General features: G+C 61.6%; 1 protein-coding gene across 1 annotated transcript; it reads right to left on the bottom strand.

The window, feature by feature from the left end:
- Nucleotides 1-3,971: 3,971 nt before the first annotated feature.
- Nucleotides 3,972-11,133, bottom strand: GBX1 (gastrulation brain homeobox 1; the record flags this gene model as incomplete). Its single annotated transcript, XM_083877143.1, has 2 exons — nucleotides 3,972-4,495; nucleotides 10,674-11,133. The coding sequence occupies 2 exons, from the start codon at nucleotides 11,131-11,133 to the stop codon at nucleotides 3,972-3,974; spliced, it is 984 nt and encodes a 327-aa protein (XP_083733269.1).
- Between the last annotated feature and the right edge of the window lie 1,980 nt (nucleotides 11,134-13,113).

Here is a 13,113-nt window from a genome sequence, read left to right as displayed (position 1 = left end):
GAGGGGAGTTCCAGCCTGGCTGATGGGGACACTGGACAAGCTGGCACAGGCTGGAAAGGAGCTGGGGAGTGGTCAGAGGGAGCTCACAACCCTTCCCAGGTGCCAGCCGTTGGGACATTTTTTCTCTCTTGCTCATTGTTTCTCTCCTGCACCTGAGCTAGTTCTGGATCTGCTGGCTGATGAATAGCACCAGCACCATGTTGTGGGCCATCACAAGCCCCTTGTCAGGGAATGCTGAGGACCAGCTTTGTTGTGCTGAGTGAATAAATGGTCTGTGGGGTGCAATCCCTGCTCATTTCCCCGTTCTTTAAGAACCACCATACAGGTAAACAAGTGAACACGTTTGGGTAGGGAGAATTCCCTTGTAAATGCTGAAATTGCCTTCCTTAGGGCAAAATAAGTCTTGTTCATATGAATGTATATATATGTGTGTGTGTGTGTGTAAACATATTTATATAAACATATAAATATATATGTCCATATATAAACATATTTATATATATATGTCCATGTATATACACTCTATGTATTTATCTCTCTGTGTGTCTGCACTGTATCTACCTTTTACTCTGTGTGTGTGTGTGCCCATGCACATGCATCTGCACCAGTGCACGTGTGGGGATTCCTTCCCCAGCAGTTCCTGCTCCAGGACACAGCATAACATCCAGAAGCTGGTAGATGGGAAATTCCAAATAGATGCAAGTGAAAAAACACACAAGGAACACAAGGAAGGTGGTTGGACACTGGTACAGGGGCCCAAAGAGAAGGGGTTGCCCAGCCTTGGAGATACTGGAAGTCAGATGGGCAAATTCTTCAGCATCTTGAATGGGACAAGCTTTGAGCAGCTGTTAGAGCAGAGACCTCCCAAGGCCCCATCCATCTTCATGGATCAGTTGCCCTGGGTCTGTCTTTACTGCCCAATTTTTCATGGTGGCCCTCCTTCTCCCAGCCCACTCAGTACCCAGAGCTCCAGATCGTGGGGCCATCACAGCTCTCCCATCTGAGGAGGGGCCACAGCTGCTTTGGGCAGTGTGGGCAGTGCAGTGCACTCTGCTCACTGTGCTGGGCAGTGTGGGCAATGCAGTGCACCGTGCTCACTGGGCAGTGTGGGCAGTGCAATGTACTCACTGTGCAGTGTGGGCAGGAGCAGTGCCTTCATGGTACACTATGGGCAGTGCTGTGCAATGTGCTCACTGGGCAGTGCTTTGCTCTCCGCTGTGCAGTGTGCTCACTGGGCAGTGTGGGCAGTGCCTTCATGGTACAATATGGGCAGTGCAGTGCACCGTGCTCACTGTGCTGGGCAGTGCAGTGCGCCGTGCTCACTGTGCAGTGCTTTGCTCTCCGCTGTGCAGGAGGCACCGGAGCCGTCCCAACGCTCAGCGTTCACAGGGAGCTCTGCTCTGCTCTGCTCAGTGCCAGGAACACTCTGCTGCTCTGCAGCTCTCTCTCTCCAGCAGCGCTGGTGACAGCGGGAGTCTGTCACCTCCAGCAGTACTGCACAGAGCTGCACCTCTGCAGCATTTGTGGGGATTTTAACACGGCTCTTTGTAGGGTTGCAGCGTGTATGGGCTCTGGGATTGGTCTGATACAACAACAACAAAATCCTCCATGCAGCCGACAACTGTAGGTGTTGGAAGCACCTCAGCAGCGGTCCATGGGTGAGCATGCAGTGGAGTGGGAGTGCTCTGCACACGGATTTTGGGTGGGCAGTGGCCTCTACAGTGCAGGAGGTGGGTTAAAGACACAATAAACCAGTGCTGCCACTGGGCCAGGACATTTCAAGCCAGTGTCAGTTAGAAATGCCTGGTGGGAAAAAAGGAGTTCTTGGACCTTAAAATAAAATTTGACTCCTTTTAACATCACTGCCCCAACCTTGGAGGTGTGGGCACTTTCTGGAGTGTTGTGGTTAACGTGCACTGCTGTGCTGTGATGGGCTGCAGTGGCACAGGCCCCTCATGTGGACACATTTGTAGTGGCAGAGCCCTGAGTGTAGCTGCAGAATGGCTTTGCTGTGCCCCCCACCTCCCACACAGAGGGGAGTGCCAGTTCCTGTGCCAGAGCCATTGCAGTCACTGCAAACAGCTGTGTCCCCTCTGCAGCCACAGGGCACAGCTCAGCTCAGTCCTTGTCTCAAACACCCACCTGAGGACAGAGAAGTGGTGCCGAGGTGCAGGCAGCTCTACCCCAGCCTGTAGAAAAGGAGTTTTCCTGAGAGCAGAGCACTGGGGGCTGCTGCCAAAGGACATTTACTCCCCTGATCCATGGGAATGTCAGCAAGTGTTTTTACCTGAACAGGGCAAATCCACGCTGGGAATGCTGTGAGCAGCACCAGGCCAGGCATTTCCTGAGGACACTTTCTCTTCACCAGGTCAGTGGTGCAGGGACAGAGGCAGGTGTCCTGCAGTGGAACCCAGCTGTGATGAGAAACCAAATCCTGAAAGGATCCTGCAGAACCCTCTGGGGACCTGCAGCAAATATTTCTGTGCCAAGAGGTACCCACCAAGGACATCTGGAAGCACAGCTGTGTCCAGACAGTTCTGATCTGATCTGATCTGAGCTGTGTCTGTTGGCCACACAAACCAACTGGAGCCAACAGCCAAGGCAGGGACTGCCACCCCCCAGTGCTCCAAAGCTCCAGGGCGCTGCGGGGGGACTCAGCTGTGCAGGCTGAGCAGGGACCCCACACTGCAGGTGAACAGAACGTACCTGCCAAGAGGGAAGGGACGTGAGGAGGGAGCGCTGCTCCCCAGGCAGCACAGAGGTGGCCCAGCCTTTGCTGTGGCATCGGGGAGGACTCTCAGGAAGGTGGAATCAGCTCTGGTTGTCAGGGATTTTTCCTGCTCTCCCAGGGGAGGTGACAGCTGCTGGCTGGACCGTTTGTGATCCAAACTCCCTGTCTAATCTCTGAGCAATTGGTGCCCCAGCAAAACCTTGGAGAGAGCCTTCCCCCTCTGCAGGAACTTGTGGTGGCACTGCAAAGGCTGTTGCTACCCCAGCACAGGCACAGGAGCTCCCTTGCCCCATGGACTCACTGATGTCAGACCAGAACACTTTCCCCAGGCGGGACACCCAGGGAGCCACAGGGCCCTTGTGCTGCTGACTGGGCATCCAGCTGTGCGTCCAGCTGTGCCCTGGGCCAAACTGGGTCTTCACGGGGTTCAGGGCTGGGCTCAGCGTCTGGGATGGATGGCTGTGGGAGCAGCAGCTCATGGAATAGCTCTCAGGGGCAGAGAATGCCTGGCCTGGATGTGCGAGCCCCTTTTATTGCTGCTCCTGTCCCGGTGCCTGAGCCCCAGGAGCCGGCAGTGCCGGGCCAGGGCAGGGCCCCAGCCGTGCTGGGATCCCGCAGCAGGAGCTCAGACATTCCCCCAGCCCGGGAGGAGCCGCGGAGGCGGCCCCGGACCGGCCCCGGACCAGCCCCGGCCCTGCAGGGAGGGCGGACCTGGGGATGCTCGCGGGCGCTTCCCGGCCCCGGTTCCTCTTCTCCCTCCCTCCCTCCCGCGTCTCGGCCCCGGCAGCGGGTGCGAGGAGCTCGCAAAGCTCCGGGGGGCGGATGGAGCCTCCCCTTCTCCTCGTCCGCTCGCCCTCCCCGAACTCCGCGGCCGCCCGCTGCCCGTGTCCCTGCCCATGTCCCTGTCCCTGTCCCTGCCCGTGTCCCTGCCCGTGTCCCTGCCCGTGTCCCTGTCCCTGTTCCCATCCCTCTCCCTCCCCTGTTCTCTTTCCTGGGCCGCGGGACCCCCGTCCCCGCAGCGAGGAATAACGTGGTCTTGCTCCATAGAAAATAATTTATTGAAATCACAGCTATACACGGGCGGGCGGCAGCGGCAGCGCGGGCCCGGCCCGGCCCGGCTCAGCCCGGCCCAGCGGGCGGCCAGGACCCGAGGGCAGGGGGACGGGCTGCCGTCTGTACAGAGTTTACACGGAATAAATAAGGGAGATGTACACGGGAGGGTCCGGGAGCCCCGGCGGGCTCAGGGCCGGGCGCCCTGCTCGATCTGCTGGTGCTGGCTGCGCACGGCGAAGCGATTGACGTGCACCGGGATGGGCACCACGATCTTGGGGTTGCGGACGGGCTCTCCCGAGCGGTTGCTGACGTTGCCGGCTTTGATGCGTTTCCACTTGGCGCGGCGGTTCTGGAACCAGATCTTCACCTGCACCTCGCTCAGCTTCAGGGCGTGCGCGATCTGCGAGCGCTCCGTCAGGCTCAGGTACTTCTTGCAGTGGAACTCCTTCTCCAGCTCCAGCAGCTGCTCGCTGGTGAAGGCGGTGCGGCGCCGGCGGCTCTTCCCGGCCCCGGAGCCCGGCGGGGGCTGCTCTGCGCCGGGGCCGCCCTTGCCCTTGCCCTTGGCCCCCAGCGCGGCGCCCGCCGCCGTCCCGTCCAGGAAAGGCTCCTCCTCGCTCTCGCCCGCCGAGCTCTCCTCCTCCCGCTCGCTGCACGGCGTGGCCGAGGACTTCACCTCCAGCTTCTCCTCGTCGGAGCTGTACGCCTTCCCGTCTGCGGGGCACACGGCGTCAGTGTCTGTCCGCATCCCGCATCCCGCACAGCCCCGCAGCCCCACAGCCGCCCCGCAGCCCCACAGCCCCGCATCCCGCGGTCCCTCAGCCCCCAGAGCCCCCCAGAGCGGGGGAACCTCTCCCCGCTCCCTCCGAGAGAGGCTGCAGCTCCTCCCGCAGCCTCGGACCCCGTCACCACCGCGTCCCGCAGCCCCGGGGCGGGCGAAGCAGCGGCCCCGGCCCCAGCCCCAGCAGCCCCGGCCCCGGCCCCAGCAGCAGCAGCTCCGGCCCCTGCAGCCCCCGGCCCCAGCCCCAGCCCCAGCAGCCCCAGCAGCCCCAGCAGCAGTAACCCCCAGCCCCAGCAGCAGCAGCAGCAGCCCCGCACCGGGTCCTGCTCCGAGCAGCCCCGGCCCCGGCCCCAGCAGCAGGAGCAGCCCCAGCAGCAGCCCCAGCCCCAGCCCCAGCCTCGGCCCCATCCCCAGCAGCAGCAGTAGCCCCCAGCCCCAGCCCCAGCCCCAGCAGCCCCAGCAGCCCCAGCAGCCCCAGCAGCCCCAGCAGTAGTCCCGGCCCCAGCCCCAGCCCCAGCCCCAGCCCCAGCAGCCCCAGCAGCCCCAGCAGCAGTAGTTAGTCCCGGCCCCAGCCCCGCACCGGGTCCTGCTGGGCAGCCCCGGCCGCTCCGCTCCCCCGCGCCCCGCGCCCCTCTCCCCGCTCCCCGCTGCCTGCAAGGGGCAGCACCGACACCCCCAGAGGCCGCTCTGGGGTCTGACCCCCTCAGAGTTGCCCCGTCCCCATCCCCCGGGCCAGCCGCGGCAGCATCAGGGTCTCAGTCTGGGGGAGAACATCACGACCCTGCCGGGGCTTGTCTGGAGCTTCACACGGGAAAGAACGGCCTCAGCTCAGCTCAGCCCTCCCCGTCCCTCCCCAGGGCACCAGACCATCGATGCTGTGAGAAAGTGGCCAGCCAAGAGCTGAGGAACTGTCCTGGAAAGAGCATCCAGAGCCAGCTCCAGCCCCAAACCTCTGCAGGGCTCTACAGGGCATGGGGTGACCCATTTCTGTCTCTCTCTCTAACCCAAGGATGCCCCACATAGACTGTGCAGGCAGGGAACGAGGTGCTGAGGCAGCTCAGGGCTCAGCTACGCCCAGCCTTGGGCAGAGGGGCAGGACAGAGCCTGTCAGCACCACACAGATGTGCACCTCACCGCAGGCCAGGTGCAGAATGCAGTGCTTGGATCACCACAGACACCTCTGTTAGATGCCTGTGAGGATATTGATGGGGTACTGGGGTATGAATCTCTTCCCTGCAAGCTTCTGATGTCCCAAAGTGCTGCCTGAATGATTACACACCACGGAGCAAGGGAGGACACGGTGGGAGATAAAGAGGTCTGGGAGATGGTCACTTCCATGGTAGAAGGGCTCAAACAAAGGGACAAGATGCTCTCAGCCACAGACAGGGGTCATGAAGGGATGACCCACAGCACTGCACAAGCAGGTGAAGAAGATTTTCTGTCCTGCTGAGACTAGAAGAGACCAGAACATTCTTCAGGTCTGACCCAAGAGCAGTGATCACTGCTGGAAGGAGCTGTCCTGAAGCTCTGCTGGAAGGAGCTGTCCTGAAGCTCTGCTGCTCGATACACTCCAACATGCACCAGGAGCAGCAGCAGCTCTCCAAACTTGTAAGCAGTGTCCAGGTATTGGGATATGCAACCTGGATCACTGGCCAGCTCACCTCACCTCAGTGGGAAAGGCAGAACAGCCCTCAGAAGGCTGACAGTGCAGGGTTTAAAGGCACAAACAGAACTGCAGGGGACTGCTTGAGCCCAGAAGACATTCCTGGCAGTCTGGGGGTCCCAGACCCCGTGTTAGCCTTGCAGCAAACCTGTGCCTTCCTGAGAGCAGGGGTGTGATTTTGGAGATCTGGAATCTCTCTGCTCTTCTTGCTTCCTACATCTCTATCCTGCTGCAAAGACTGATTTCTTTCTTCCTGAAGGTCAGGGAAGAGATTTCCCATATGCATAGGTGGTAAAGACACAGAGAATTCATATTTGTGGGGTTGAGGATCAGCAGCAGGTGGCAAGGAACACTTTGGCTGCCGTTGCACGGCCTCATGAAACCACTTTTGCTGAAGAAGAGAAGAGCTTTCACTGCTGTGTGCCCCCTCTCTCCAGTGGAGCACGGGGCTTGGCAAGGTGAGAGAGCTCTAATGAGGAATTCAGTGTCTTCCCCAAGGGCTCTTTAGGCCCTGCCCTGGCACTGCCTTCCCCAGGGATGGAGGATGGCACCCCCCAGCCTCACCAGCAAACAGTGCTGGCAGGGCAGTTTGCTCCTAGTCTTGTTCATATGAATGTGTGTATATATATATGTGTGTGTATATAAACACATTTATATAAACAAACACATGTCCTGTCATCCATTTGCTCCTCTCAGCCCAGGCTGTGCCCCAGGGGACTGGAAGGGCAACACGATGGTTTGCAAAACAGGTGCTGTCTATGTCTGAATACTTTCTTCAGAACCAGATTCCAAATTTTAAATTGAGCACTCTCGCATTTGTGTCTTGTAAAAAGGGCTGGGTTTGCAGTAAGGAACTTGGAAGTATTTGATAACAGAATCTAAATTGGATGTTTTCGCAAAGAAAATTGGTATATTGGTCTGTTAGTCACCTCCTGTGTCCCCAGCGAGGATGGAATGAAGGCAGGGGATCCCACCCATGTGATTGGGATATACTGAGACTGTCAAGGCCTTTGAACATGGGCTGTCACAGAGCAAAGCATCATGAGTGAAAAATCAACGAGAGGTAGATGGAGAACAGGGTTGACCCGCTGGTTTGTTTTTCACAAAGCCACAGCTGTTCATTGATCTTGTCAAAGACATTGAAGGGAGTCCAAAGGGAGTCACAAAAATGCTCTGAGGGCTGGAGCACCTCTGTCGTGAGGCCAGGCTGAGAGAGTTGGGGTTGTTCAGTCTGGAAAAGAGAAGGCTCCAGGGAAACCTTATTGCAACCTTTCAGTACTTAAGGACTTATAAGAAAAACAAAGAGATACTTTTAAGTCCCTCATGATAGGACAAGGGGTGATGATTTTACCTAAAAGAGGGTCTATTAAATTAGATTTAAGAAAGAATTATTCACAATGAATTTGGTAAAACACTGGCACAGGTTGCCCAGATAAGTCATGGGTACCACATCCCCAGCAACACTCAGAGCCAGGTCAGACAGGGCTCTGAGCAACCCGATGTAGCTGAAGATGTCCCAGCTCATGGCAGGGGGTTTGGAATAGGTGGCCTTTAAAGGTCCCTGCCCACCCAAACCATTCTGTGATTCTGTAATTATGAATGTGGAAAGCACGGTGAAGAGACTTGGGTGTCACAGGTGACAAAGCTATTCCAGCAGCATCAGGAGGGCCTGGGCCAGGGATGGGTGTTGTGATAAGCCCCGTGTTGCTAAGCACACAGGGGCACAACAGAAACTTCACCCAGTCCCTGGCTGAACGTGCAGCCACTACAGCAAACCAAGAAAGAGTTTCAGACTGCTGCCTGACTCTGAGGAGATCTGCACAGCCCAGGAACCAACCTGCTCTCAGGAGAGGTGCAGAGAGCTGGGGTGTTAATTATCCTTACACCAGGGGTCAGACTTTTGTGGCAGCTGTAGGAATAAACCAGACTTCAAGCTTTGCTGCTTCTCACCACCAGTTTCCCTACATGCCTCTCCCTGCTCAAGAAGGGTGGCAGCAAATTTCAAACCCAGTGGATGCAGAGAGAAGTCCTAAAATAGTGCATTGATTCCTTTGGCTGATACAGGAAGCAACTGGTCCTGTGTCCACAGACACCTGCATGGTGGAGGTACTAACAGAGCCTCGGGACTGAAGCAGTTACTACAGAGTATAAGTCACTAAATGTCAGCAAAACTATCAAAAGGGGGCATTTATCCTTCACAAGGTTCTTCTACAGGTAAAAAAAACCCTATGGAACATCTTGCCATCTTGATGTGGCTGATGTCAAGGTTATCCCTCCTTTCTGCTGGACTCCAGGGGAGATTAGATGAGGCCACAGAAAACAAATTAGTAAAAAATTACTAAATATACAGAAACAACACTTGACACAGGAAGTCCCAGGTGTGCAGATGGTTGGATGTGAGGGAAGTATCACTTTGGAACTGAGCATCAAACAGGTTGGGCTCTCTTGCTCTTCCCTGGACAATTGCTTTTGGCCAGAGCCGTGGGCTGGATGTGAGTTGCAAACTGCATTACAGATATAGATATATAGATATAGATATATAGATATATAGATATATAGACTATATAGAGATAGTTTTTCATGACTCCTGTTGACACAAATCATCTTTCTATTCCTTAATACTGGGAAAAGCCCACAACAACCCTCCTGAGTTTCCTCTAAGATGGTAAAACAAACCCCACTGTCCATCTCCAGTTTTGTCTGGTGCAGCCAGGGGAAACATTAGGTAAAGGAGACGGTGGGTACATTTGGCCTGACAAATCCTCTTGGACCTGGGCAAAGCAAACCCCAGAACTGGGTCCCCATGGGCTGTGCAGGAGGACAAGCATCCCTCATGGCTCCAGAGCAAACCCAGAGCTCAGGGGCAGCAGGGGATGAACAGCAGCACCAAGACATCTTCCCTTCCATCGTACGGTCCAGGTGCAACAGGAAAAGTCCTAGAGGTGGGATTTCGTGGATTCAGAGGTGGCCACAGTCTGGGACAGTCCATCCGAGTCCCCTGGGAGGAGGGAACAGGTTTGGCTCAGTCATTGAGGAGCCGTAGAGGGAGATCAATGCAGTTTGTCTGCTCACATGGAAAGATGAGGCCGGACAGAGCCGGGTTTGGCCAGGGCAGTGCTGCCCCCCGAGAAGACCTTCACAAAAAAAAGCAAGATTGCATTGGGCTCTTGGCTGAGCACAGAGGCAGGGGAGCACCAGGGGAGCCCCCAATAACCCACAAAGGCCGGGGGGAGGCAGAATGTCCCCTTTGTCCCACTCGGAGTGAGAGGTCTAAGGGGCACCTGAGTGAGGGAAATGCCTTCTGAGGGATGAGCAAGGCAGGGCAAGGAAGAGAACCCAGCAGAGACTAAAGAGAGGATGGAGAGCGAACAGCAAAGCCCTGCAAGAAGCAGCAGAGGTTCTCAGCACACGCCAAGAAGCCTCTGAGACAAAGGTGGATCCCGGAGTGGCCAGGAGAGACCCTCAGGAGAGGCCAGAGGAGGCAGAGGAGCAGCAGCTGCTCGTGTGTGTCACCGCAGGGACCCCGCGCTGCGGGACCGGGGGGGAGAGAAGAGAAGAGGCGAGGGCTGGACCCGGCTGAGAAACGCGGAGCAACAAGTCTCTGAGGCCGCTGCCGGCACAAAGGCGGGGACCCCGACGGGAGCCGTTCCCGGCCGCACCGGGGTCCCGGGAGGGGCTCTGCCGCCCCCCGCCCGTCCATCCGCGCCGTCGGGCTGAGCCGGGGCCGGGACGGGGCAGAGCGGGGCTGGGGGCGGCAGGAATGGAGCAGAGCGGGGCTGGGGGCGGCAGGGACGGAGGAAAGCGGGGCTGGGGGCGGCAGGAGCAGAGCGGGGCTGGGGGCGGCCGGGGCTGGGGGCGGCCGCCTCGGCTCAGGACCCGCTCCACCGCCAGCCCCGCGGGGCTCGGGGGAAACTTTAGACAGCCGGTAGTCTCAGCACCCCCCGGGCCCCCACGCCGGGGACAAGGCTCACCTCCCTCCGCACCAAACGGGGCCGGTAACGGGACCGGGACCGAGATCGGGGCGGGCGGGGAGGGCTGAGAACCGAGCCCGGGGACTCCCCGCCGCCTCCCGCCTCGGCGGGGCCGGGCCGAGTGCCAGCACCTCGGAGAGCTCCGAGCAGCGCTCCAGCCCCGCCGGGGCTCCCCCATCCCCATCCCCGGCCGCTCCCCCGCCCCTCCCGCCCCCGGCCCGGTCGGGACGAGCCAAGTTTGATGTCCATCCCCGAAAGCTGCGGACGGGCTTGGGATGGAGGGAAATGGGTTCTGTCCTCCCGGCTCGGGCCGAAAGCTGCCGAGGGCAGGTCCGGGGCTCCCCCCGCTCCCCGCGAGAACCTCCTGCCCCCGGAGCCGCCGGACGGACCCGGGCGGGTCTCCCCGAGGCTCCGGAGCTCCGGGCCAGGCGGGGCGGCCTCTCTCCGCCCGGCGGGGCGGCCCCGCGCCGCTCTTACCTGCCAGGCCGGGGAAGGGGTCCGGGAAGTGCAGCGGCGGCTCGGGGGGGCCCTTGTCCCGGCCCGGGGGCAGCTCCTCCGCCTCCAGCCCGTCGGGGCCGCGCCGGCAGCCGCCCTCGGGGGGGGCGCGGGGCGGGGGCAGCTCCTGCGGCGGGTAGAAGCCGTCGGGGGGCTCGGAGAAGCTGGGCAGGGCGGTGGTGAGCGCCACCATGGAGGGCACGGCCTGGCCCAGGCTGGCGCAGAAGGTGTTGGTGAGGCGGCCGGCGAAGGAGGCGAGCGGGGCCAGCGGCGGCAGCCCCGACTGCAGCGGGGCGTGGGACAGCGCCTGCGGCAGCACCAGCGGCCGGTAGGGCATGAACATGGGGTAGCCGGTGTAGAGCAGGTGCCCGGAGCGCGGCGGCGGCGTCCCGATCAGCGAGTCGATGGAGAAGGCGGTCCCCTGGCCGCCGGGTCTCTGCATGGCGAGCGGGCGCCTCCGGCTCAGCCGCCACCAACTTTGCGGCGAGCTCGGGCCGCCGCCAACTCGCCGCGACCCCGCCGCGGCCCCGGCCCCGGCCCCGGCCCCGGCCCCGGCCCCGGCCCTCCGCCTGCCCTGGGCTGCGGCGCCCGGCGAGAGCTGCCGCCCGCTCTCCCGCCCGTTCTCCCGTTCCTTCTCTCCCTGGCGCGGCTCGGCGCGGCTCGGGAGTGCAGGAGCCGCCCGCCCGCCGCGGGGGGGCCGGGCCGGGCCGCCGAGGGGAGGGGAGGGAGGGGAGGGAGGGGAGGGGAGGGGAGGGGGTGTCGCCCTCTGCTCTCATCCATCTTCTGCACATCACGGTCCAGTTCCTCCTTCAGCGCCCGCTCCTCCGCCGGGGCAAAGCGCCCCCCGCGCCCCCCGCGCCCCCGGGAAGGCGCCTCCCCCTCCCGCCTCATCGGCTGTTATTAATGGTGATTGATGATTAGCGATTACGGGGCCGGGACAAGGGGCTTTTGTGGGGACGGGACGGGACGGGACGGGACGGGACCGCTCAGCCCTGCCCGGCCCTGCCCGAGCCCACGGACGGGGCGAGCCGAGTCCTCTCCCCCCGGCACCTCCCGGCACCTCCCGCCTCCCAAACCAGCCCCAAACCGGCCCCAAACCGGCCCCGAACCGGCCCCGAACCGGCCCCGAACCGGCCCCAAACCGGCCCCGAACCGGCCCCGAACCGGCCCCGAACCGGCCCCAAACCAGCCCCAAACCGGCCCCAAACCGGCCCCAAACCGGCCCCGAACCGGCCCCGAACCGGCCCCGAACCGGCGCTCCGGCCGCTCCTGACGCCCGAGCCCGCGGGCAGTGCCCGTGACGGGGGCACAGGGCGGCTCCAGAGCCCCGACGGAGCGGCCCCGACGGGCACCAGCCGCCCCCGAGCCCGGGCTGTGCCTGCCCGCACACCGCCCCAACGGGGGGAGCAAACACGGGGCAGGGTCGGGGTTTCCCCGGGGCAGGGTCGGGATCTCCCCGGGGCAGGGTCCGGATCTCCCCGGGGCAGGGCCGGGATCTCCCCGGGGCAGGGTCGGGGTCTCCCCGGGGCAGGGTCCGGATCTCCCCGGGGCAGGGCCGGGATCTCCCCGGGGCAGGGTCGGGGTCTCCCCGGGGCAGGGTCGGGGTTTCCCCGGGGCAGGGTCCGGATCTCCCCGGGGCAGGGTCGGGGTCTCCCCGGGGCAGGGTCGGGGTTTCCCCGGGGCAGGGTCGGGGTCTCCTCGGGGCAGGGTCCGGATCTCCCCGGGGCAGGGTCGGGGTCTCCCCGGGGCAGGGTCGGGGTCTCCCCGGGGCAGGGTCGGGATTTCCCCTTCCCCGGCCCCGGAGCTTTGTCAGCCCGGAGCGGGGTCTCCCTCAGACCGACGGGCTCGGGGACACCGCGGGGGCTCCCGGAGAGCGCTGGGGTCGGGGTGGGAGAGGGGGGTGTGTGTGTCCTGAAATCCCCCTCTTGCCGGTCCCCCGCACTCAGAGTCGCCCCCGCGTGGCGCCCCCGGCCCCGGCGCTCCTCGCTCCGTCTGCAGAGCAGGAGAGACCCGAGAGAGCCCAAAGCTCCCGAGCCGCGGCGGGAACCGCTCTGAGCTCGGGGAAACATCGCCTGCCGCTGTGGGGAGTCCCCAGGCTGAGACAGAGAACGCTCTGCCCCCCGCTCGGCGCTGGGGGTGTGCCCTGTCCGCAGAGAGCCGCTCACCAGAGCTGCAATGGGGGAACTGAAGCTCTGCTTTAGAAGAGTATCGGGATTTTTAAAGTGCTTGGAAGCCAAGAAATGCGAGCTGAACTCGTGTCTGTGCCCACTCCAGCTGTAGTTTCAGTGGCCCTCCAGAGCTCCAGCTCTCACCTGGGGGTGTTTGTCTTCTCATTCCCCTGTGTGTTCCTGCCCTTGGGCCAGGGATGCAGCACCCCTGGCTGCTCAGGCTCCCTGGTGGCTTCAATATCCACATCAACACA

The sequence above is a fragment of the Zosterops lateralis genome, assembly GCF_965231275.1.
Source record: "Zosterops lateralis genome assembly, chromosome: 1".
NCBI classification, from domain to species: domain Eukaryota; kingdom Metazoa; phylum Chordata; class Aves; order Passeriformes; family Zosteropidae; genus Zosterops; species Zosterops lateralis.
This window is presented reverse-complemented; position numbering and strand designations above follow the sequence as displayed.